A 27,485-nucleotide genomic window follows, 5' to 3' on the forward strand; every position below is an offset into this window, starting at 1 on the left:
CAATCACCGCAGGATTGTGCGCAGATTGCGGCAGCGACAGCGCCGCGCAGGCGCAGATTTTGGACCTGCTGTCGTGCGCTCCTGCGGTGCGCAGCCTGCGCGCTCTGCAGTACCTGCCTGCGGGCCTGCGGTGTCCTGCGCTCTTAACCGCGCGCAACCACGCCGCAACCATACTTAATGGTGATGGTCCCAGCCTGCCTACCAGGCCTACCAGACCTGGCAACCATGGTGCAGGTGAGAGACGATTTTTTTGTTATTTAAATAATATCAAATTATTAATTTAATATTAATTTAACCGCGCGTAACCACGCAGCAACCATACTTAATGGTGATGGTCCTAGCCTGCCTACCAGGCCTACCAGGCCTGGCAACCATGGTGCTGGTGAGGGACATTTTTTGTTAGTTCAACAATATTAAATTATCAATTTAATATTAATTTAACCACGCGGCAACCATTGGTGACGGCCTTAATGGTGACAACCATACCTTGGTGCTGGTGAGGGATGCTTTGGCTATCCGCGTAAATTTTTTGTTAGTTAATAAATTAAAAAAAATGATTAAAAAATAAAATTTATACATTTTTAATAAAAAAATTAAAATAAAATAATATTTCGTTGGTCAATAATTAAAATATTAAATCGTTAAATATCGTATTAAATTATTAAATTAATGCAGAAGTAGTAGTATTCAATAAAATAACATGATTTATCACTGCCTGAAGATTAATGATATTGATGAAACTGTACAAATCATTTATGTTCGATAATCATTATCGTGATGACCTGAGGATGTATGGACGATTGCAATCAATGGAGTTTAATTCAATCACGCTTTACTAATTCTTTAATTAGATCAAATTTACTTTCATTCAATCAAATTAAAAGCTTCTACTACCTCACATGAGTAACTGGAGCAATATTACTAGTATATTAATATCACTAATATAATATAATGGTATAATTAATATTAGTAATACTAGTAACTGGAGCAATATTACTAGTATATTAATATCACTAATATAATATAATAATGCAATTAATATTAATAATATTAGTAACCAGAGCAATATTGTCACGCGCCTACTTCCCAAAAAGGATACGTTGCTGGTGAGCGCAAAATGACTTGCACTGATGGTTGCCGCCGCGTACGACAACTTTAAGATGTTCTCTGTTGCGTACAAACGTCCTCAGGTTGCTACACTCATAAGTTTACGTATAATTTAAGATGAAAGTTACTTTAAGATGTTCTCTGTTGCGTACAAACGTCCTCAGGTTGCTACACTCAATAGTTTACGTATAATTTAAGATGAAAGTTACTTTAAAATGTTCTCTGTTGCGTACAAACGTCCTCAGGTTGCTACACTCAATAGTTTACGTATAATTTAAGTTGAAAGTTACTTTAAAATGTTCTCTGTTGCGTACAAACGTCCTCAGGTTGCTACACTCAANTATTGTCTTGGTTATTGTTGCCATTGTTATTATTGTTATTATTGTCTTGTGGCCATTATTATTGTCTTGGTTATTAAAGATTGCCATTTACATTATATTCTTGGTTATTGTTTCATTGTTATTATATTTTTTGCTATTGTTGCCGTTGGTATTATTGTCTTTGTTATTGTTTCCATTGTTATTATATTATTTGCGTTTTTGGCCATTGTTACTATATTCTTTGTTATTGTTACTATTGTTATTATTGTCTTAGTTATTGTTGCCATTGATATAGTTTCCATTGTTATTGTTTGCATTGCAATTGTTGTTATTGTAATGGTGTTTCACAACGCTACATCACTCTCTGTCCATTATAATGACAGGCACTCTCGACATAAATAACTATTAACATCACAGTCGTTATTCTCAACACTATAATGTATAATGATGATAATAATAAATATGACACTATATTGTATAATGATAATAATAATAAATATGATTGTAATAGGCAATGAGCCTGAACCTGAGACGATACACCGATAAATTACATGAGAGAATTAAATTAATGGGCTCCATGTTTGTCGTGAGCAGCGAAGTTATCTGAGCTGGACGTGGGGCTGCTGTACGAGGGCACGCTCGCCGCCACCGCCCTCGCCGGCCGTCCACTTACCGCCCACGCCGCCCCTCACTAGCCTGCGCCGCCCCCCACTAGCCTGCGCCGTCCCTCACTAGCCTGCGCCGCCCCTCACTAGCCTGCGCCGCCCCTCACTAGCCTGCACCGCCCCTCACTAGCCTGCACTGCCCTCACTAGCCTGCGCCGCCCCTCACTAGCCTGCGTCGTCCCTCACTAGCCTGCGTCGTCCCTCACTAGCCTGCGTCGTCCCTCACTAGCCTGCGTCGTCCCTNAGTGTCACTATTTAGACAATATGAATTATTTATTTTTCTGAGTGAATTGTCGTAATTTGCAGTGGCTGCGTAACTGCCTCATTTAGTTCAAATTATTAACTTGTCTAGTGTTAAGTTAGAACAGGAGAAGCACTTAGTCAACTCTTCTCTTTTCTCAAATTATATTTCCTGTATTACTAATTCTAGTTTTAATTAATAATGTAATCTGCATAGGTTTACCGAGATACAATGATAGTGTTGACGGAAGCGTAGAAAAACGCTCAGTCATGTCGAGTTTACAACCAAAAAGACAATTAGTCTCCCTAACTAAAAATCTTCTGAACCAAAAAAATTCTGAACTCAAAAATGTCTTGAACCGAAAAATCCTCTAAGGAGCTAATCTTAAAACATTGAGAAGCATAAAAATTTTTTCTTTTTTCAGTATCCCCTCTCGGCAAGGAAAAATTCAACTGATGATGGAAATGCTGATGAGTAACTCCGTGACATCTCATTTTACTCGCCTGCCATAAAACTTAGCTCTGTTGTGTAACGATTGTTCAGCGATATATTTCAATTATATTACAGAAAAGTCTTGTTTATTGTGATGGATGAACTTATGTTTGCGTGCTTAGCGTTTAGAAATGAACGAATAATATCGTGCTTATTTCGTATATTTTTTTTTGATTACCGCTCATTCCGTCACATTTTCACGGCATTTTGTAGCCTATTTCATTGTACCTATTTCATTTATATTGTTCATATTTCATATATATTGTACTTATTTCATTTATAAATTCGTTAGCGAATCTTTCGAGGATATCAAAAATTGTTTATTTCCCATGTACCTTAAAGAAGAAAAAATGTGTGTTTAGCTTAGCCTCTCTTATTTTCTTACCATTAAGGGCTATGATAATTTAACAATATAATAAAAGTAGAGGTCAGCATTAAATATTAGGTCATTCTGATCTGCTTATGATTCCAGCAAGATGTTCACAGGTAGCTGGGTCTCGAACCCACAACTCACTGCTCTAATTTTGGAGCTCTTTACTAAGCCTAATCGGAAGAAACTTTGTGCGCATTCTGAGCTTGTTGAGAGATAACAAGTTTGACTCCTGCTCCATGAACTAAGAATTTCATTATTAATGCCAAGGTAGGTCTAAATTATAAGCTTTTCATCCCAACCTGGCACAAATGGCAGCCGTACATGAACTTTCTAAGTCAAATAATTACATTACTGCACTGATTCATCAGCAAGTGATGAATTGCCATGGAATGTAATGATGAATTGCCGTTGAATGTAAGTAATTAAATATCTAATTTATTTCATTAACCTTCACTACTATTTAATTTAGAGTCATTCAATAGTCTCCCATACTTGAAAGGTAATTGAGAAGATCTCATTTGAAAACGAAATTCCATGTTAATAGATCAGAACATCAACAATATATTCTTGATATTGCATAAAAATTGTCAACACATCACAGCATTGATTAGAAAATATTATATAATCTTCTAGCGTAAAGAAAATTTCTAGAACAGTGCACGCGATTGTAATTACATAACCACAAACTGCACAAACCAATGCCAACAAATTCATCAATTCTTCGTTAATGTTTTTGGCCATTTTGAGTAATTTTAAAACAGGCAAGCGCTTCTCCCTCGCCATTAAAACTATTGATTACATTCAATTTATTAAGGATGTCATTCACGACCGGCGAACTTACTTCTTAATCGCGCAAGTTATGATTATTTTTGAAATTTTTTTTTTTACAAAATATATGATCTGTTTTACGACAAAACTGCTCGTGACGCAAGGATGTTGGGGACATTTTTTGGTCCCAGCACCAAGGAACACATTCAAAATATGATAGAACTCATTCCCAGCATGGAGGAACTCATTCCCAGCATGGATAGCAAGATGTTCACAGGTAGCTGGGTCTCGAACCCGCAACTCACTGCTCTAATCTTGGAGCTCTTTACTAAGTCGAATCGGAAGAAACTTTGTGCGCATTCTGTTCTCTTGTTGAGAGATAACAAGTTAGACTCCTGCTGTATGAACTAAGAATTTCATTATTAATGCCAAGGTAGGTTTAAATTATAAACTTTTCATCCCAGTCTGGCACAAATGGCAGCCATACATGAACGTTTTAAGTCATATAATTACTTACTATACTGATTCATCAGCAGTGAACGAATAATATCTTGCTTATTTCGTATATTTTTTTTGATAGCTGCTTCGATTACCACTCATTCCGTCACATTTTCACGGCATTTTGTATCTTATTTCATTGTACCTATTTCATTTATATTGTTCATATTTCATATATATTGTACCTATATCATTTATAAATTCGTTGGCGAATCTTTAGAGGATATCAAAAATTGTTTATTTTCCATGTACCTTAAAGAAGAGAAAATGTGTGTTCAGCTTAGCTTCTCTTATTTTCTTCCCATTAAGGGCTATGATAATTTAACAATATAATATGAACTCATTCCCAGCATGGAGGAACTCATTCCCAGCATGGAGGAACTCATTCCCAGCATGGAGGAACTCATTCCCAGCATGTAGGAACTCATTCCCAGCATGAAGGAACTCATTCCCAGCATGGAGGAACTCATTCCCAGCATGAAGGAACTCATTCCCAGGCTAAAGTAAAGTGACCGACAGAACGTAAATAACAAAGGTCATAGTATACAAAAAAATTTTAGTCCCACTTGAAAATTGGTCTATGTACAATTCTCTACGAAGGTGATAAATGATGTAGTTAATGAAATTAGTTTCTGAAAAATTAATAATATAATAGAAGTGCAAAGATTTTCATTAAATGAAAATTATTGAATAAAATATAACTATGAATAAATCAACAGAAACAAACCGGCTAACAACGTTTCATTTATCAAAATGTATTCAAAGCAACGTCCATGTCGCCTCAATATAACTCTAAGTATACCAAAGTTTTCTAACTTTCAGTGCAATTATGCGTACGAAAAAAACTTGAGCAATCAGCNTTCAAACTTTCAGTGCAATTATGCGTACGAAAACAACTTGAGCAATCAGCTGAGGGGTTCATTTTAACTTCTTAAAAATATTTTAAAATCTTTACTCTGAATTTTCTTGACAAAGGAAATGCTGCACGGATTATCGGACCATAAATGATTAGAGTGAGATCCAGCTGCATTAATGATTATAATTATCAGTTCAAAAAATTTATTTTTATTTTGAACTGATGATGGAGCTGATCTCCGAAACGTTTTCATTGAAAATATGGTTAATGGAATCGGTGTTTTGTCTGCTCTTAAGTTCAAGTTTCAGTGGCACAAGATGGGGAAACATATGTAGTCCATTTCAGTAATTTTCGGATGACAATCAATTGTTTTAATGGCACCTCAGTAGAGGCCTGATGGGATGTCGAGGATGTGCCGAGCAAGAGGGGAAGTAGCGTTCAATGTCCCAGCGGGGGTGACGCCGTAATCTGGTGTGGGGATGTCGGGGTCAATATCCAGAGCGTTCCAGCGGCCATCGTTGCCCCAGGGCTGGACGAGGGGCGATGAGAAATCGTGGGCGGACGTCGGGGGAAAATCATGGACGCCAAATTCGGCAGTGTCGCCGAGAAATTCGGTTTTACGTTTATTTGGGGCTTTGTTTAGGACAAAATTTGATCCGTATTCAGTTTCGACAAAACCGGAGCCGGGGTTGATGAATCCATTGAAGGCAATGAGCTCGGAGTTGCTGAATCGCTTTTGGAGGATCTTTGCTTTGCTCAATTTCTGGAAATTGGAAGCTTTGCTTTTGCTGTTATTGTTCTTATCAAACTTGGAAATGAGTCTTTCCTCGTCATGGTTTAACCGGGATGAATTCTCCCTCTTTTTGCTACGGAACTTGGTCCTGGGTAAGAGATTAACTGGGTTGTGTCTTCTAAGGTCTTCTTCAAGCCACTGGTCTAGCCTGTCTTCGACGCTGCGACACTGACGTCTCTTCAGCGCTGCCGTCAACAGCTCGTTGACTTCGTTGTTGAGGAGAACGTCTTGCGGGGTATATTTGGTGAACGTCCGTCCGTTGATAAGCACTTCCTGGCCTTGGTCATCAGCTTCGATAAGAAGATCTGTGGACCCGCCCCGTCTCATGGCGTAACCCATGACGCTGCCTTGCTCGCTGTCGCCGGCTTGGAAACTCTCGCTTCGTCTCAAGCCGCGCCGTTTGCCTTTTGATGCCTTAGAGGAATCTGTGTGATCCATGAAGGTGTCTCTGCGTCGTAGCATCTTGTCGGGCTGGATGAATCCGAACGAACGAGTGGACTCAGTCTCGATCGTGCGAGGACTTGGGCATCGATCGTTGCGATTGAATGACTCAGAGTCACTTGTTTCTGTCGGCGAGTCGAAGTCAAATATCATAATAGGTTCACACGAAGAAGCCACGTTGAGGTTCCGCTTCTTGGCCGGCAGTTGAGGTCCGCGACTTGGGATTATTTTGACTTCATCTAAATTTTGGCCTTCAGGACTAACTCTGCCTTCCCTTATTCCGCTAATGGGAATGTCCTTCACGGTGCCCTGTGAGTCCGAAATTGGTGAACTGCCTCTACTCTTGCCATAAGCATTTTTATCGTCACTTATATTTTTGGCAGACTTAGTGCCTTTGCCCGACGCGTCACCTTCATAAAAATTTTTTGCCGAGTCTCCAGTTAACAAGTTCTCATAATGCTTAACGGAGTCACGAACGGTCGTCTGTTCGTTAGGACTATCAGCACTTCCCCACCTCCCAGAACCAGCCATGGAAGTTTCATTGGAGTTTTTCCTGTGCCTCTGGACACTCGAGTTCACTTTCCTGATGTTCCTGTTGGTGCTGCTCGCCTGACTCGACGCCTCGCTCGACGATCCTCGACTCACGAGCTCGATCATGTCGTTGCCCATGGTGATGGCCTCGTACACGACCATGTCCCGCTCATAGTCCTTCTCATCGAGGCTTGTGAGTGCGTTTGACTCGATATTTTTGAGCTTCAAAACGTTCTGGTACTCAGGATCTGCTACAGCGTTATGGCCTTCTTCGATCTCTGCTTTGTTTTCATACTGGGGTCCTAAATCCGGCTTGTAAATCTGTTGCGGGCTGTTCCTCTGTGCACCTCCTTTGATGGAGGCGGCAGAACAAGAGGACGAGGAAGATAGAGAAGAAGTGGACGAACACAAAGAGCCGTCGCGATGGATGGAGTCAGGAATTAGCGGCGCTCTCCTCTTTGTAGTGGTTGGGTACTTGTTTTCTTTAGTGTTCGACGATTGAAGTCCGGCTTCATTTGATCCAATTTTGGCGACTTCGTTTCTAATATTATTTATATTCGCATAATTCGAGGTCAGCGCCATGTCCGGAGGCGAATAGCGGTCCAATGTTTCGTTAGCATCTCTTCCCAAGAGCGCCATGTCTATTGGGTTGACATAGCAGGGAGCCATAACAGTCGGCGATTCAACATCATTGATCCTCATATTCTCTTTGGAAGAGTTGGCTCGTGGCATTAGAGAAGTGGACCGAGGTAAGGGTTCCGGAGGAAGATCCTTAACACATTTCGCTCCACTCGTGTACGTAAATGTGTCACTGTTAACGTGTCCGTTAGATTTCCTCGGCAGCACGTCTGGGGTTGCGGATCGCTGGACTGCGTCTTTGGCGCCCTTGTCCACAATTACTGTGTCCGCACTGCAGCTCCTGGTGAAGGACTTAGAAGGCCTCCTGAGAACGGTTCCTCGTCTGACAGGCCCTATGGAGGAGATGTCTGAGTCTGACACAGAGGGCGTGGGTGAAGGGGCAGTAGGGAGACCGTTCATCTGGAGACGGCGCTGCAGAGCCATGTATTGTTCCTGAACCTCCCCACCTACAGTCTTCAGCAACACGTTTTCTTCCAGTAGTTTCTGTGAGAGAGAGAGACGTGATAAAATAGATAAGAGAGAATCAACAAGAATAAAACTTGGATATAATAAACTACGAAACAAATTTTCATTTTGAATCCTGATTGCCTATATTTTGGATAAATTAATAAATTAGACACAGTAAACCGTTCTTAAATCCAGTCAAATATTTTCGATTAGATGCCTTGAAAATTACTTCATATTATTTTTTATTCGGTTCATATCCAATAGATATTAAAAATCGATATTAATTTTTTCCAATCGATGTCAACCAAACTAATTGTTTTGTTCCGCTCTATACACGTTAAAATCCCTCAAACACGAAATTTCATCCCTCATACAAGAGTGCCAACCGCTCTTGCCATCTTAATTATACCTCGCCTCGCTATGCCTCTGGCCAGTATAGGCATCCACCATGTTGGCCCACCACCCACAATGTTGGCGCACCACCCACCATGTTGGCCAACCACCCACCATGTTGGCCCACCACCCACCATGTTGGCCAACCACCCACCATGTTGGCCCACCACCCACCATGTTGGCCCACCACCCACCATGTTGGCCTCCCTGAGGTTGGCCAGCTCCTGAAGGAGGCCCTGGTTGGCGGTCTGCAGACCATCGAGCTGCAAACCCAGGGCGGAGACGTCGACGTAGTTCTGCTGCCAGCGCGCGAGCTGCGCTTCGATGGCGCTGAACGCGGCGCCCTCGACACCCGCGCGCTCTACAGCCTGCAGGGGAAGAGGGGTTGTCTCTTATACACATCTAGATGTGTATAAGAGACAGGATGAATCCATTGAAGGCGATAAGCTCGGAGTTGCTGAATCGCTTTTGGAGGATCTTCGCTTTGCTCAATTTCTGGAAATTGGAAGCTTTGTTTTTGCTGTTATTGTTCTTATCAAACTTGGAAATGAGTCTTTCCTCGTCATGGTTTAACCGGGATGAATTCTCCCTCTTTTTGCTACGGAACTTGGTCCTGGGTAAGAGATTAACTGGGTTGTGNTTGTGGTGTGGTGTTGTGGCTGTCTCTTATACACATCTATATCACTAATATAATATAATATAATAATTAATAATAATAATACCAGTAACTGGAACAATATTACTAGTATATTATTATCACTAATATAATATAATAATATTAATAATATTAGTAACTAGAGCAATGTTGTCACGCGCCTACTTCCCAAAAAATATAACTCAGTGACAGAGAGCGCATTTGCTCGCCGACGAAAACATGAAGTCACGGACGGACGGACATGGCGAGCACAATAGTGCATTTTCTGCATAAATGAGAAAATGCGCTAAAAATGATACGTTCTAGTGATACGTTCTAGGATACGTTCGTTCTAGTGAGCGCAAAATGACTTGCACTGATGGTTGCCGCCACGTACGACAACTTTAAAATGTTCTCTGTTGCGTACAAACATCATCAGGTTGTTACAATCAATAGTTTACGTATAATTCAAGTTGAAGGTTATGTTCCCTGAGAGTGACATACCGCGATAGAGGGTTAAGTATAATTAAATTAAAATTAAATGCAAGCTACAATTAAATTATTAAAATGTCTGCACTTACCCTCGTTAGTGCACGGTGCGCAGTACACGTGTCCACGTTGGTGCACGGTGCACAGTACACGTGTCCACGTTAGTGCACGGTGTGCAGTACACGTGTCCACGTTAGTGCAAAGTGCGCAGTACACGTGTCCACGTTAGTGAACAGTGCACGTGTCCACGTTAGTGCGCAGTGCACGTGTCCACGTTAGTGCACAGTACACGTGTCCACGTTAGTGCACAGTATACGTGTCCACGTTAGTGCACAGTATACGTGTCCACGTTAGTGCACAGTATGAAGGTGGATGCGCTGCCGCAGCCCCGACGCGCCCTCGACTACCGCGTTCACCAGGCGCAGTGTCCACACGGCAACGCTGGGGCAGGGAAGGCAGTGTTATCATCTGTACATATGGGGCCGCCCTTTGAAAAAAGCATGTGTGTTCATATGTTTTTTTGTACAAACTACACAGATATAGATAGAAACGTATCTATAGATAGAAACGTTTTTGTATAGATAGAAACGTATATATGTTTATAAAACATAATCTGTATATATTTGACATTAATTCGCAAAGTACACGCAGTAGCCTGTGAGCACGTAGCGTCCGATTTCTCGTTCGTCTTTGGTGGGTTTACCTTGAAAAGCCGTCAATGATTGGTTGATAAGTTAAAAACCTTGAAAATCAACGATAGAACGCCCCTTAGTTTATATTTTACAGTCTTGTACTGTGGACCGCGACTTAGAAATTATTCTATACTGAGTTACATGACGCTGTAATGTTTTTCCTCGGGTCTTCTAAACTCAGAAGACCTCTTCGCCAGACCTCCGCACGATGCTGCCTGCGGACTCCCAACATCTGACACTACATTAGATGTTACGTTGCAGCGTGAAGCGCAATCGACAATGCAGGAAAAGTTCCGAATGTACGTCGCCTAACTTGCGTATGTGTGTACATGTTTAATGGAGGATGATGATGGTAGTGTATCATTCAGAAATTCGTTAATGGGCGAGCTTCTGAGATCATATGGTTGTTCCAGAGCCATGCTTCAATCCAGGAAGCACATCGGTGGTTTTTTCTTCAATTATGGAGTTTCCACCGTATTATTTCCACCGAGTGACTGAAATCCCTGCGAGACAGCAGCGGAGAAATGTGATTCTCGTGTGGGAGTGAATGTCTTCTCGAGGATGAATATCAAGTGCGATCGAATGTCGATTATCACACATCTGGAAGCGATGGACGCTTCGGACGTTTTTTTCAGCGTCCATACTGCCGATTTATACTGTATACTGACTTATACTATTGCTGACTGATGTTGTGTGGTCCAGCGTACTGCCCATACCCATGTACTGTTTAGTACCGCGTCGAAATGGGAGCATTGAAAGGGCACCTGGGCACGGGTGGCGCCCGTTCCATATCATTATCCGTCACTTCATCGTATTTTCTTCTAAAGCTTTCATTTCTGCATCTTTACTTGATGCAGAACTTTACTTTACTTTACATCTAATTCATTTTTTTTAATTAGTACCCCGCCGTAATGGGATCATAGAGTCACCTGGGCACAGGGCGCCCCAGCAGCAGCGACACGAGGAACTTGAAGCGGACGCTCTCAGCGCAGCGCAGCCGCAGCGCCGACATCGCCGCCAGCACCTCCCGCTGCCCCTCCGCCCCTCCACCTTCACACACCCGCGTCAGCACCTGCAGGGAGAGGGAGTTATTGGGCACCCGCGTCAGCACCTGCAGGGAGGAGGGATTTATTGGGCACCCGCGTCAGCACCTGCAGGGAGGGGGGAGTTATTGGGCAGCCGCGTCAGCACCTGCAGGGAGAGGGAGCTATTGGGCACCCGCGTCAGCACCTGCAGGGAGGGGAGGGAGCTATTGGGCACCCGCGTCAGCACCTGCAGGGAGGGCAGGGAGCTATTGAGCACCCGCGTCAGCACCTGCAGGGAGGGCAGGGAGCTATTGAGCACCCGCGTCAGCACCTGCAGGGAGGAGGGAGCTATTGGGCACCCGCGTCAGCACCTGCAGGGAGGGCAGGGAGCTATTGAGCACCCGCGTCAGCACCTGCAGGGAGGGCAGGGAGCTATTGAGCACCCGCGTCAGCACCTGCAGGGAGGAGGGAGCTATTGGGCACCCGCGTCAGCACCTGCAGGGAGGGCAGGGAGCTATTGAGCACCCGCGTCAGCACCTGCAGGGAGGAGGGAGTTATTGGGCACCCGCGTCAGCACCTGCAGGGAGGGGGGAGTTATTGGGCACCTGACTGACTGAGTGGAAGTTATTAAGGGCTCTGACCAAATAAGGCTTGATTAGTGATCCGACCAAGTGGCGGGGGGTAACTTGCGGATCTGATGAAAAGTAATTTATAAGAGACCTGATCAAGGGGACATCTATGGTTATTTATCAAGAGAAAGATCAATTGGGGCAACGACAGTATTTCAAGACTGGGGCAATTGCCAGGGGGCAATGACAGTGGGGGTGGGAATTGGGGCCATTGCCAGCATTAAGGGAGGGGGGAGTTGGGGCCATTGCCAGCATTGGGGGAGGGGGAGTTGGGGCCATTGCCAGCATTGGGAGAGGGGGTAGTTGGGATCACCTGGGTCCCCGCATGTAACGCACCTGTAACGCCATGGTCCTGGAGCGGCTGAGTTCGGTGATGACGGCGGCGGTGACGCAGTAGAGGCCGTGCTGGTAACGCGCCAGCAGCGTCGGCGTCACGTCATAACGCAGGCAGTAACGCAGGCAGCGCAGCACGCACAGCTCCTCCTGCAGCGCCTTCTGCAGAGCCTGCTGCTGCTGCCTGCTGCACGCGCTCTCTGCAGCAGCACAAACATCGCTGCTAGGATGGTGCTGTGGCGTGATGTGGTGTGGTAGTGTGGTGTTGAAGTTGTGGTGTTATGGAGTGGTGTTATGGTGCTGTGGTGTAATGTTGTGGTGTTATGCAGTGGCACTGGTGTTAGAGTGTAGCGTTATGGTGCTGTGGTATTATACGGTGCGGTGCGGTGTGGTATGATGTTATGGTGTGGTAGTGTATTGTGGTGTGGTGTGTCGTTATGGTGTGCTGTGGTGTAATGTTGTGGTGTTATGCAGTGGCACTGGTGTTAGAGTGTAGCGTTATGGTGCTGTGGTATTATACGGTGCGGTGCGGTGTGGTATGATGTTATGGTGTGGTAGTGTATTGTGGTGTGGTGTGTCGTTATGGTGCTGTGGCGGTATGACGTTATGGTGTTGTGGTGTGGTGCTGGTACTAGTGTTATGGTGTGGCGTTATGGTGTTGTGGTGTGGTGCTGGTGTTATGGTGTGAGGTAATGGTACTGGTATTATGGTGTGGCGTTATGGTGCTGTGGTTATAGTGCAGTGGTGTGATGATATATTTTGCTAGTGTAGTTTTTGTAATGGTGTTGCTGTTATGGTGTCTATTTCATCAATATGCACGATGAAACAATAATGCTCTCAACTAATCATTACCTCTTCACTGAACTCATTTGGTTACTAATACCGAAATGGCAGGACAAGAGAGAAATTACGGCCATCTAAACTTCTTGTAATAAACTGTAAATATAAATAAGAAGAAAATAGGTAAAAATAAGGAGAAATACAACGACGAGTGACTGCTAAAGAAGAAATAGCAGGACTCACCCCTGAGGGCTCCCTGCCCCCGCTGCGCCCCCCTCAGCAGGTCCAGCAGNCCGTGCTGGTAACGCGCCAGCAGCGTCGGCGTCACGTCATAACGCAGGCAGTAACGCAGGCAGCGCAGCACGCACAGCTCCTCCTGCAGCGCCTTCTGCAGAGCCTGCTGCTGCTGCCTGCTGCACGCGCTCTCTGCAGCAGCACAAACATCGCTGCTAGGATGGTGCTGTGGCGTGATGTGGTGTGGTAGTGTGGTGTTGAAGTTGTGGTGTTATGGAGTGGCGTTATGGTGCTGTGGTGTAATGTTGTGGTGTTATGCAGTGGCACTGGTGTTAGAGTGTAGCGTTATGGTGCTGTGGTATTATACGGTGCGGTGCGGTGTGGTGTAATGGCACGACAAGAGAAAAATTTCGGCCATGAAAACTTCTTGTAAATAAACTGTAAATATAAACAAAAAGAAAATATGTAAAAATAAGAAGAAATAAAACGACGAGGGACATAGCAAATAAACTGTAAATATAAATAAAAATAAAATAGGTAAAAATAAGGAGAAATACAACGACGAGTGACTGCTAAAGAAGAAATAGCAGGACTCACCCCTGAGGGCTCCCTGCCCCCGCTGCGCCCCCCTCAGCAGGTCCAGCAGCAGCCATGCGCCCCCCTGCGCCACCAGCTCCTGCACGAAGCTGACACCCATGCGCACAGTCAGCTTAGTCAGCCATGCGCACAGTCAGCTTAGTCAGCCATGCGCACAGTCAGCTTATGTCAGCCACGTTTGGCTGACATATTTCTACTATTATCAGTAAGTATGAAAATTACTTATCTTTCCTATGCCAATACGTTAATTATTTTAACTTATTATATTAATTAAATATTAACTTAATTATATTAACAGACACTTGAAGGTTCTCAGTTAGTTTATCATGAATTGCAACAGCAGCACCTATAGGGTTCTCATCACCCGTGGTTCTCATCACCCGTGGTTCTCATCACACCCGTGGTTCTCATCACACCCGTGGTTCTCATCACCCGTGGTTCTCATCACCCGTGGTTCTCATCACCCGTGGTTCTCATCACCCGTGGTTCTCATCACCCGTGGTTCTCATCACCCGTGGTTCTCATCACACCCTTGGTTCTCATCACACCCGTGGTTCTCATCACCTTATGTAGGCAGATGCCAGGTCCTGCTGCAGGTTCTTCAAGAGTTCCCCCAGCGAGCAGAACTGACGGGTGCACATCTCGGGGGCGCCGCCCCCCTTCTCCCCCACCTGAGGCTGAGGGGAATTATGGAATTATATAATATACAAGATATTAAATAATTAATTATATAATATATATAATATGTTATATATAATATATAATGTATTATTATATATTAATAAATATATAATAATATTAATTAATTAATATTATTATATTATATATATTAATAAAATATTAATCTCTCAAATTATTGTTATTATATAGTATTACAGATATATAGGTATTATAGTAAATATTTACTATATTAATTATTTAGTGTAATTTAGGATCATTAAGTGTAATTTGAGAAACTATTTCAATGGATATTGTAGCCTGAATTAAATAACAATATATATGGTTCGTAGATGAACTTTTACTAATACACGCAAATAATTTTTTACTTAATAACATAAATGCTTCCAATCAAATACATAAGTTTTTTTAGATCATATACACTTTTTGCAAAGGAATGTTCCTATAACCGTATTGAATGTGGCCTCGGTGACCGTATTATTTCATCCGTACGTATACGGTCACCGTATCATCGCCGCTGGGACAACAACGGCCGCGAGGCTTTCACGCTTTCGTCTCCCGCGGGTGAAAGTCGGGGGAAGAAACTAGCGGGAAAACAGCCAGCGGGTGGGCGGCACACCCGCCCCACCTGATGGGTGGGCGGCACACCCGCCTGACCTGATGGGTGGGCGGCACACGACTCACCTTGTGAACGGGCAGAGTGGGCGGCGGGTGGGCGGCAGGAGCGGCGTAGTGGGCGAGGGCGGCGATGTAGTGCTCAGGATCGTGGGCGGGGGGACGGGTGTGGGGGGCGGGGGACGTCACGTCTTCGGGGTGGACGGCGGCCTCGTCGTCCGAGCTGCGCATCGTCCCTCCGTCGTCCACGCTGCACGTCGGACGGCAATACAATAGTCATCTCCATCATATACATAATAAACATCAATAAATAAATGCGGGGCGACAAGGAAGGCAAGGGTGATGGCAAGAAGAAAGCAAGGAAGGCAAGGGTGATGGCAAGAAGAAAGCAAGGAAGGCAAGGGTGATGGCAAGAAGAAAGCAAGGAAGGCAAGGGTGATGGCAAGAAGAAAGCAAGGAAGGCAAGGGTGATGGCAAGAAGAAAGCAAGGAAGGCAAGGGTGATGGCAAGAAGAAAGCAAGGAAGGCAAGGGTGATGGCAAGAAGAAAGCAAGGAAGGCAAGGGTGATGGCAAGAAGAAAGCAAGGAAGGCAAGGGTGATGGCAAGAAGAAAGCAAGGAAGGCAAGGGTGATGGCAAGAAGAAAGCAAGGAAGGCAAGGGTGATGGCAAGAAGAAAGCAAGGAAGGCAAGGGTGATGGCAAGAAGAAAGCAAGGAAGGCAAGGGTGATGGCAAGAAGAAAGCAAGGAAGGCAAGGGTGATGGCAAGAAGAAAGCAAGGAAGGCAAGGGTGATGGCAAGAAGAAAGCAAGGAAGGCAAGGGTGATGGCAAGAAGAAAGCAAGGAAGGCAAGGGTGATGGCAAGAAGAAAGCAAGGAAGGCAAGGGTGATGGCAAGAAGAAAGCAAGGAAGGCAAGGGTGATGGCAAGAAGAAAGCAAGGAAGGCAAGGGTGATGGCAAGAAGAAAGCAAGGAAGGCAAGGGTGATGGCAAGAAGAAAGCAAGGAAGGCAAGGGTGATGGCAAGAAGAAAGCAAGGAAGGCAAGGGTGATGGCAAGAAGAAAGCAAGGAAGGCAAGGGTGATGGCAAGAAGAAAGCAAGGAAGGCAAGGGTGATGGCAAGAAGAAAGCAAGGAAGGCAAGGGTGATGGCAAGAAGAAAGCAAGGAAGGCAAGGGTGATGGCAAGAAGAAAGCAAGGAAGGCAAGGGTGATGGCAAGAAGAAAGCAAGGAAGGCAAGGGTGATGGCAAGAAGAAAGCAAGGAAGGCAAGGGTGATGGCAAGAAGAAAGCAAGGAAGGCAAGGGTGATGGCAAGAAGAAAGCAAGGAAGGCAAGGGTGATGGCAAGAAGAAAGCAAGGAAGGCAAGGGTGATGGCAAGAAGAAAGCAAGGAAGGCAAGGGTGATGGCAAGAAGAAAGCAAGGAAGGCAAGGGTGATGGCAAGAAGAAAGCAAGGAAGGCAAGGGTGATGGCAAGAAGAAAGCAAGGAAGGCAAGGGTGATGGCAAGAAGAAAGCAAGGAAGGCAAGGATGATGGCAAGAAGAAAGCAAGGAAGGCATGCAAGGGTGATGGCAAGAAGATAGCAAGGAAGGCAAGGATGATGGCAAGGAAGGCAAGGAAAGCAAGGGTGATGACAAGAAGAAAGCAAGGAAGGCAAGGGTGACGGCAAGAAGAAAGCAAGGAAGGCAAGGGTGGTGGCAAGAAGAAAGCAAGGAAGGCAAGGGTGACGGCAAAGTAGAAAGCAAGGAAGGCAAGAATGGTGGCAAGAAAGCAAGGATGTAACAGAGAAGAAAATTCGCAAGAATTTTCTGTTGGGTACTTTCTGTTGTACTTCGCTGTTGGGTACTTTCTTAGTTTCATCGCTGAAAGTTGCTCCGTGTACGCTGAAGATCCCGTAGTGTGGAATGGAGGAGGAAGAGGAAGCATGTATGTTTGAGGAACTCTAATACAAACTATTCACTTATATATGTCGGGTGTCAATCTGGCGTCTCATTTTATTCATTAAAACTATGTTGCATGATTCCATCATAAGTAATTGAGACGTAATATTCACGATACGTGACTGAGATTGTCCTCAGTCAGCGTCTAGATCACGCGATCAAGACCTTAGTTGTGGACGGAAGCCGAGATACTATAAAATGGCTGGGAATTTTAGTAAGGTCTCCTGCAGTAGTTGATAAGTGCTCCGCGATGTAAATCGCGTCATTATAGTTATCCGACCTTAAAATCGACGCCGTAGCCTCTACCTGTATCGTAACTCTTGTATTACCACCCCGTATCAAGATATTTTATCTAGAGAGAAGTGTCATACTTATCCCTTACGTACGGTATTAGTCAACGAACCCTCCTCTACCCTGTAGGTGCATTAACGTACATCTGAGACACATATTATCTGTGGTTATAATATTATATCTCACCTTCATGATGGAGGCGACGCAGAAACCCGCCTCGCCGAGCTCCTCCTGAAGGTGGATGCGCTGCCGCAGCCCCGACGCGCCCTCGACTACCGCGTTCACCAGGCGCAGTGTCCACACGGCAACGCTGGGGCAGGGAAGGCAGGGTTATCATCTGTACATATGGGGCCGCCCTTTGAAAAAAAAAACATGTGTTCACATGTTTTTGTACAAACTACACAAATATGTTTTTGTATAGATAGAAACAAATATATGTTTAAAAAACTTATTCTCTATATATTTGACATAAATTCGCAAAGTACACGCAGTAGCCTGTGAACACGAAGCGTCCAATTTCTCGTTCGTCTTTGGTGGTTTTATCTTGAAAAGCCGTCAGTGATTGGTTGACAAGTTACAAACCTTGAAAATCAACGATAGAACGGCCCTTGGTTTATATTTTACAGTCTTGTACTGTGATCGTGTCTTATAAATTATTCTATACTGAGTCACGTGACCGTCGCTGTGATGTTTTTCCTCGGGTCTTCTAAACTCAGAAGACCTCTTCGCCAGAACTCCGCACGATGCTGCCTGCGGACTCCCAACATCTGACACTACATTAGATGTTACGTTGCAGCGTGAAGCGCAATCGACAATGCAGGAAAAGTTCCGAATGTATGTCGCCTAACTTGCGTATGTGTGAACATGTTTAGTGGAGGATGATGATGGTAGTGTATCATTCAGTAATTCGTTTATGGGCGAGCTTCAGAGAGCATATGGTTGTTCCAGAGCCGTGCTACAATCCAGGAAGCACATTGGTGTTTTTTTTCTGCAATTATGGAGTATCCACCGTATTATTATTTATAAATGAAATCCCTGCGTGACAGCAGCGGAGAAATGTGATCCACGTGTGGGAATGAATGTTTTGTTGAGGATGAATATCAAGTTCGATCGAATGTCGATTTCCACACATCTGGCAGCGATGGACGCTTCGGTCGTTCTTTTTTCAGAGCCCCTACTGCCGATTTATACTGTATACTGACTTATACTATTGCTGACTGATGTTGTGTGGTCCAGCGTACTGCCCATACCCATGTACTGTTTAGTACCGCGTCGAAATGGGAGCATTGAAAGGGCACCTGGGCACGGGTGGCGCCCGTTCCATATCATTATCCGTCACTTCATCGTATTTTCTTCTAAAGCTTTCATTTCTGCATCTTTACTTGATGCAGAACTTTACTTTACTTTACATCTAATTCATTTTTTTTAATTAGTACCCCGCCGTAATGGGATCATAGAGTCACCTGGGCACAGGGCGCCCCAGCAGCAGCGACACGAGGAACTTGAAGCGGACGCTCTCAGCGCAGCGCAGCCGCAGCGCCGACATCGCTGCCAGCACCTCACGCTGCCCCTCCGCCCCTCCACCTTCACACACCCGCGTCAGCACCTGCGGGGAGGGGGGAGTTATTGGGCACCCGCGTCAGCACCTGCAGGGAGGAGGGAGTTATTGGGCACCCGCGTCAGCACCTGCAGGGAGGAGGGAGTTATTGGGCACCTGACTGACTGAGTGGAGGTTATTTAGGGCTCTGACCAAATAAGGCTTGATTAGTGATCCGACCAAGTGGCGGGGGGGTAACTTGCGGATCTGATGAAATGTGGTTTATAAGAGACCTGATCAAGGGGACATCTTTGGTTATTTATCATATTTATCAAGAGAAATATCAATTGGGGCATCGACTGTATTTCCAGAATGGGGCAATTGCCAGGGGGCAATGAGAGTGGGGGTGGGAATTGGGGCCATTGCCAGCATTGGGGAGAGGGGGTAGTTGGGATCACCTGGGTCCCCGCATGTAACGCACCTGTAACGCCATGGTCCTGGAGCGGCTGAGTTCGGTGATGACGGCGGCAGTGCGCAGTACACGTGTCCACGTTAGTGCACGGTGCGCAGTACACGTGTCCACGTTAGTGCACGGTGCGCAGTACACGTGTCCACGTTAGTGCACAATGCCTGCAGACGGCCAGCCTTGAGTTGCGCGGGATCCGTTAATATACATCACGATCCGTTGAGATATTTTGCAACCTGCAACTGGCGCTCTGAGATCCGCTGGCATTTCAATTGTTTGCGAGGCCTTGGCAGCTGCAGAAAAATATTCCGCTGCTAAGTGTCGCCTTGAGGCGCCACGCATGCGTGACGCGAGCAGCTTATCGCCGTCTCATCGGCGGCCACGTGATGGCCGATGAAACTAACACAAGCACAGCGAAAAGACACAAAAACATCGTGGGGTCAACACAATATATAATTTTCTAAACAATATACAATTTATAGAATTAAAATGTAGAGACAGTTACAAATAGGAAAAAATAATCATTTGAATTTTGAAAAATATCCAATTAGGATCTATGTCGGATTTCATGGAGAACTTCGGAAGCGAGGCGCCATGACCCACCTCGCCATAACCCACCTCGCAATAACCCACCTCGCAATAACCCACCTCGCCATAACCCACCTCGCCATAACCCACCTCGCCATAACCCACCTCGCCATAACCCACCTCGCCATAACCCACCTCGCCATAACCCACCTCTCTGGTGCTCGTGTCTGCGTGTGCCGCGCGTGTGGCTGTACGTGCAGGATTCTACGACAGTAGTGACGCAGCTTCATTGTGTTCACTAGCACTAGTAGCACAAGATTCCCAGCTTCAATAGGCCTACTAGCTTCACTGGGGTAACTAGTCTCGCTAACTTCAGTGGGATAACTAGCCTAGCTCGCTAGCTTCACCGGTAAACTAACCTCGCTAGCTTCACTGGAATAACTAGCTTCGCTAGCTTCACTGAAACTAGTTTCGCTAGTTTCACCGGGATAACTGGCTTCGCTAGTTTCACAGAGATTTGAAGCCTCACTATTTGTGTAAAACGAAACGTAAACAACTTGATTATAAGACGAATCCTAAGAACACGCGGGTGAAAAACACGCATTGAAAACCGTATTCTTCCGCGTAGAAGGAGCGCAAGTCAGGCGCAGCGATCTCGCGCGTAAAGAGAAAGCAGGAACCGCTTGGTCATTTCAAGAGCAAAAACTATCAGTGCTCTGAAAATACCACGAGCAAAACAGTCATGGAAAGACACGACTAGGTAATCTCAAAATCATGGAAAGAATGACCAGGAAAACCCAAAATCATGGAGATACGACGAGGCAAACTCAATATCATGGAAAGATACAACGAGGCAAGCCAAATATCATGGAAAGATACGACGAGGCAAACTCAATATCATGGAAAGATACAACGAGGCAAGCTAAATATCATGGAAAGATACAACGAGGCAAACTCAATATCAAATATCAGACGTGAATTCAAGACCTAGCAAACATTACCTCGTGGCCCATCAAGAAAAGCTTCTAGTTCGGCAGGAATAATTACTACGCATTAAGGGAACGTGCGAGTGAAAAATACGTATAAATTTTCAGTCGACTCGAAATAGTTTTGGGTTCAGGTCCGAAGTCATCAATATAAACCAATTTTTTCGAAATATATTTATTAAGCGCATTTACTCATGGAAATGTTTCCCGAATAGTAAATTGAACGAGAAATAAGTAAGATTTTGATTTTCAAGCATTTAACTGCAAAAAAAGTTTTCGTATAATCAAGGGCTTTGGTTATCGACGATTTGCAGTCATGAATCGCTCGCTCTTTTCAGACTTTTGAATTGTTGTTGTCACTTCCTCTTCAATGGATCAAAGTTCTTGAAAAACACAGTTCAATTTAATAATTTTTTATATTCGCCGTGCCAAGATTATTATTAAGCGCATATCATAGCATACAATTCTTTGTCTATATGCACAGATTTAGCAATTGCTCAGGAGACACAAACAAGCACAGCTACACAACCTGACCGAACGACGGATATAGCGGCACTGGCAGCAAGTGGCGACATTGGCGAGGCAGGCGCAACCGCACAGCAAATCATGACTTTTTGTTGAAGTTTCCAACTCGGCGTTCAGAGAACATAATTGCGCTTACATTTGAAATAGTGGCATGATTGTGGCTAAAAATGACATTTTAAATAAATAATCAATACTTTAGTACATGTGCCTACATAAATATAAAAACATAATTCTATAAAATACGATTAATGGAAGGCTATATCGTACGTGGAAGATAATCTAATAATATAATCATGCCCCATCGTAGAAACTGCGGTGACCGGAGGGCAGCTCTGCTGCATTGAGGTTACCAGGGCAGCAGCGTGCCCCTAGGGCGGCGCTGGCCACTACACTGCCCAGCGTACTGTCTTGTACTGTCTGTTGTGCTGTCTGTTGTGCTGTCTGTTGTGCTGTCTGTTGTACTGTCTGTTGTACTGTCTGTTAAGCTGTCTGTTGTACTGTCTGTTGTGCTGTCTGTTGTACTGTCTGTTGTGCTGTCTGTTGTGCTGTCTGTTGTGCTGCCTGTTGTACTGTCTGTTGTGCTGTCTGTTGTACTGTCTTGTGCTGTCTGTTGTACTGTCTGTTGTACTGTCTGTTGTGCTGTCTGTTGTGCTGTCTGTTGTACTGTCTGTTTTACTGTCTGTTGTGCTGTCTGTAGTGCTGTCTGTTGTACTGTCAGCGTTACCGGCTACTGTCGCAATTACACCGACAGTTATACTTCACGATACTGGCTTTCGCGCTTTTAACTGCATAGGTTATTGCACCGACTGCTCTACTGGTTGGTGTACTGTAAAGTACACTACAATTCCACTGGCAATCAAAGTATACTGTGCTGAAAATTATACTGTTGGCTGTAATAGCTGCCGTACCGGCTATTGTGTTATGTGTATAATTGCGCGCTATTTTGCCACATACGAGTTAGATTTCACACCTGTTCGCTCTCCCCTTTTGGCGTGAGAACGTCGTAGTCAACAGGCGTCTCTGGTCGCCTATGATCCGCCTATGATCCGCCGATGGATCCATGTGGAGGAGACTGGTATAACACGCCGAGAGCATTAGTAAGTGTGTCTTTAATTGATGTATTCGATTGCTGTTAAAGATTAAGGTTAAAAAATAATTATGAGCGGGATATCATGGTCAATAGCAGTGGTTTCAGCAGGTTTCATCCGGATCTTGTGATGAAATGATCATATACAGGAAGCACGATAACTAAAATGTTCAGTATAAATAATTTCATCACTTTTTTATTACTTCTATATCACTTAGCAACGAGTTTGCATTAATAAACTGTAGTCACCTGCAGTAATTTTGTTTTCTTAGCATTTCTACTACGAATATCTTGAGCTTTCTTATGCAATGCTGAGGCTCGCTTGTAATTTTTGAAGAGAGAATATGCTAAATAATTCTGAAATAATCAAATCAAGTTACAGCATTACTCACAGACAGTAACATCGACTTCTGCATGTCGCTCATCATGATTTCGAACTGTGTGCAAGCAACTTCGATCGTCCGCAAGATACATTACTTCAACATACTTCAACAACAAACATCAACAACATTTTACACGCTACAGTTTTTTATCTGATGTGAAACACCACAACTTTACTTACCAAATTCTCCAGCTTGGATTACGCGTGTCTCACGAAAAAAAATTAAACTGAAGCAAATGTTTCACTGTTATTCAATTTAGTCCATTTGACATGAGATAACGTAATAAGTTTCTTAAACTCTTGGTCCAAGTACATATTACATTCCGTCATTTTCAAGTCTGCTGACTCGAGTAATCAGAATGTTTTTAACCTCAATTGAGGTTCAAACGCACATCGAGTCTAGATTGATAGAGGTTTAAAACATGCCATCATCGTCCAGTTGTCAGTGACAGGCTTTCTGTATTTAAAGCTGCTACATAATGCCAGGTTTCTGATGCATGCGCGTAGTGTGAAATAAAGATAGAATGGAGAGAAAGTTAAGGTACCGAATCTGCCGCTCCTGTCCTCCCGCGATCACTGTTGACGTTTACACTGTCTAAGACACTGTCTACTCTACAGCTTACTGTAATGTCTCTCAGAGTACTTTATTTCATCTATTGCACCGTGTATTCTACTGTCTACTGTTACCGGTCGATTTAAAGCAGTATTTCTTTCGCTGTCAGCCTGTCAGGCCAATGATGTCTGCGGGATCGGAACCACTGCTGTCTGCCGAGACACTAGTACATGGACCAGATTCATTGGATATGAAAGCCAGGCTAATTTCTTCCTGTACATTAAAAGTAGTACAATCGAAGTTAACAGAAATTGAAAAAAATGAGATAAGCAGAGTCAATATAGTGTTACTGAAGAATTACTCATGGATATGATAGTCTACACGTACAGCCCAATAGTCCATTTTTTATTTCATCTTACAGAAAACGAAGATTCCCATAAAAGAAAATTACTCCAATTCAATGCATAACTAAATTAGATATTGAAAGCATCAAAATGGTTTAAACGGAATTATTAAACGCTCGCATCTTTACATAAAGACTAGTTTTTGCTTTAATAGCGTGAAGCGTTTCAGACATGACCAGATGAAAAATGTAATCAAATTTGCGAAGCAAAAATTCATCTCAGGTTCATCGGAGGAGAACATGAAAAAAATTTTATTCATCGTACAATAGATGATAGATCTAAGTACACAGAAGTGAATGCACACGCGGGTGAACGGGTGATGCATGACTGCATTCACAGTGATGTCGAATGAATGCTCCATACTACCATACACGACGAGCTATTGACGGAGAAAACCTAGCGGAAAGCCACTGCCGCATCACATTCACTTTCCCACAGAATTTGTTGAGGCTTGAAATAAAAGATTGCTCACCACACATAATATGAATGGTCAAACAATACAAGTGTATAGATACATGCATGTTCTTGTATAGACATGTATCATAATACAATAGAAATGTATGGATACATGCATGTTGTTGTAGACATGTATCGTGACACAATACAAATGTATGGATACATGCATGTGACATTCATACACGTCGTTCTTGTTAAAATAGAAAATGTAGCAGGGTTTCTTTGATAAACTTGTAAAATAAAATATAAAAAAATAAATTATGAAGAAATCTGTTGTGTCTGGATGATGTTGTGCCTGGATGATGTTGTGTCTGGATGATGTTGTGTCTGGATGATGTTGTGCCTGGATGATGTTGTGTCTGGATGATGTTGTGTCTGGATGATGTTGTGCCTGGATGATGTCATACAAAAAGAAATTGTTAATATAATTTAAACACTTCAATAGCTTGTCGTTATTAGGGCATTTTCTCAATTATGGAAAAAAGGCGCTATTGTGTTCGTCATGTTTTCTGCTTTCGACCACGTTTTCGTCGACGAGAAAATGCGCTCTCTGTCACTCACTGCAGTGAGTACTGAGTTATTTTTTGTGGTTATGCATATTAAACGAGGCCGAGTTTGGAGCGTTTATATATATCCTGAGCTGCGCCATGTTCAACCGCCGTGGTTGTTCCATGAAGGGACGGGCGGGAGAAGCGCCCTGCAATAATGGTTCTTCCCATAGTTTCTTCCCCGGACGTTCTCGAGGGTAAGAATATCTTTCGCATGACTCAGCGGGAGAAGACTTCTCCGTACAGCCCTGAGGGGGAGAAGACTTCTCCGTACGGCCCTGAGGGGGTGAAGACCCCTCCGTACGGCCCTGAAGGGGAGAAGACTTCTCCGTACGGCCCTGAGTGGGAGAAGACCTCTCCGTACGGCCCTGAAGGGGAGAAGACTTCTCCGTACGGCCCTGAAGGGGAGAAGACTTCTCCGTACGGCCCTGAGGGGGAGAAGACCTCTCCGTACGGCCCTGAGGGGGTGAAGACCCCTCCGTACGGCCCTGAAGGATGATGACCCCTTAGTATGGCCCTGAGGGGGAGAAGACCCCTTAGTACGGCCCTGAGGGGGAGAAGACCCCTTCGTACGGCCCTGAGGGGGAGAAGACCCCTTAGTATGGCCCTGAGGGGGAGAAGATTTTCTCGTAAGGCCCCTGGAGGAGAGATGCCTCGCACGGCCCCGGGCAGGATACAGGAGGGGCCAGGGAACAACGGGGCACAAAAAAACAATGGGGGAAAAAGACAGTGCATGGGGGCAAGGAACAATGGCGGGCAGGGAAAGCGTATAGCGTCACGGCAGTAATTCCTGTCAGTGCTGGTGCAGTGACAGCAACTGCGCTTCCTGTAGCTGTATAAGCGTCGCTGGCGTTCCTGGAGGCTATGTGGATGACAAGCTGCCCCGTAGAAATATTGCAGTGAATAGACGGCGGAAAGTAGATATTTATTGGTGCAATTTTAGGTTAGAAAACGTTTATTGCTGCAGTTTACAGAGTTAACACCAATCTACTACAGGTGCACACATAGTTTGAAGTCGAATTTTATTTGGGTCGAGTAGGGAACAAATGATATAAAAGACTGGGTGGAGAGACGGGTGGATAAGTGGGAATCATGGGATGAAGAGATAAGTGGGAAGATGAAATGGAAGGGAAAATCCGTTAATGGGATTGAGACAAGTGGGAAGATGGGATGGGGAAACGCGTATAAATATGGGATATAGACATGTAAGATAGGATACAAGGAGGCTTAGCAAAACATGAGTATCGACGTACAATAATAAGCTCGAGGATGGACGCAAGGCATACGACGGTCGTAAGCTTACAACGGTCGTAAGCTCGAGGATGGACGCAAGGCATACGACGGTCGTAAGCTCGAGGATGGACGCAAGGCATACGACGGTCGTAAGCCTACAACGTTCGTAAGCTCGAGGATGGACGCAAGGAATACGACGGTCGTAAGCCTACAACGGTCATAAGCTCGAGGATGAACGCAAGGAATACGACGGTCGTAAGCTCGAGGATGGACACAAGGCATACGACGGTCGTAAGCTCGAGGATGGACGTAAGGAATACGACGGGCGTAAGCCTACAACGGTCATGAGCTCGAGGATGGACTCAAGGAATACGACGGTCGTAAGCTCGAGGATGGACGTAAGGAATGCGACGGTCGTAAGCTCGAGGATGGACGCAAGGCATACGACTGTCGTACGCCCTACAACGGTTGTCAGGTCTGTAACGGTCGTTAAGCTACAATGGGCGCAAGCTCTATATAGGATGCATCCAAGCCGTTCAGAGAAGTGAAGAGCCTCAGAAATTTCTGACCAACAAATAACGGATACATCTTCCTCCACCTTCCCGCTGCCCGATGGCGTACATATTGCGGCTGTCAGGCGCTCGGCAGTGCTTTTGCAAACTTTGCAAAATACATGAAGTACAAATAAATCGCCTGATATCCAATCACATGACCCACAATCACCCGTCAAACAATCACCTTGATATCTATCGACAGACAGCCAATCATCTGGAAATGAATCAATCATCAGACCGGCAATCACAAGACGTACAATCTCCTGACCGGCAAACGCCCCGTATCGAGACTCACCGTAACCCGAGATGGGAAATGCTGGAACTGTTGTCCGACTCGTGAAGATATTTGTGAATGAGCTTTTGTGCTTGCTTTTGCACTTGCTTCTGCAATTGTTTCTGTGCAAGCTGGTTCACAAATTGGTTCTGAGAATGCACATGGTTCGGCGCATGCTTGTCGTGGTTCACACCTTCGTTTGTTGATCCGCGGCCATGTTTGCCTAATTTGTTCCGCAGAAAATCGAGCGTGGACATCCGGTTAGAAGTATTCCGGCTCAAACTTTTCGAGCCTGAGCAACGAGAACCAGATTCGTCGAGAACCTTCATCTCAGAACCTCTGGATTCACGTGAACCAGATTCATTGAAGCTCTTCGAGAACCGACGGTTCGGTTTCTTTAGGTTCTTGCTAAGGCGCCGCCTGGACACTGGACTCGCCGGCTCTCCGGCAGGCAAGT

General features: G+C 44.6%; 1 protein-coding gene across 1 annotated transcript; it reads right to left on the bottom strand.

Moving 5' to 3' along the window:
* Positions 1-5,533: 5,533 nt before the first annotated feature.
* On the bottom strand, positions 5,534-27,485 carry LOC108670702. Its single transcript, XM_047884548.1, has 10 exons — positions 27,050-27,485; positions 15,340-15,520; positions 14,542-14,654; positions 13,978-14,066; positions 13,390-13,572; positions 12,370-12,566; positions 11,309-11,451; positions 10,047-10,128; positions 8,759-8,932; positions 5,534-8,207 (listed from the first exon to the last, which is right to left on the bottom strand). The coding sequence occupies exons 1-10, from the start codon at positions 27,355-27,357 to the stop codon at positions 5,703-5,705; spliced, it is 3,975 nt and encodes a 1,324-aa protein (XP_047740504.1). The 5' UTR covers positions 27,358-27,485; the 3' UTR covers positions 5,534-5,702.

Source organism: Hyalella azteca, unplaced genomic scaffold (genome assembly GCF_000764305.2).
Source record: "Hyalella azteca isolate HAZT.00-mixed unplaced genomic scaffold, Hazt_2.0.2 contig15555, whole genome shotgun sequence".
NCBI classification, from domain to species: domain Eukaryota; kingdom Metazoa; phylum Arthropoda; class Malacostraca; order Amphipoda; family Hyalellidae; genus Hyalella; species Hyalella azteca.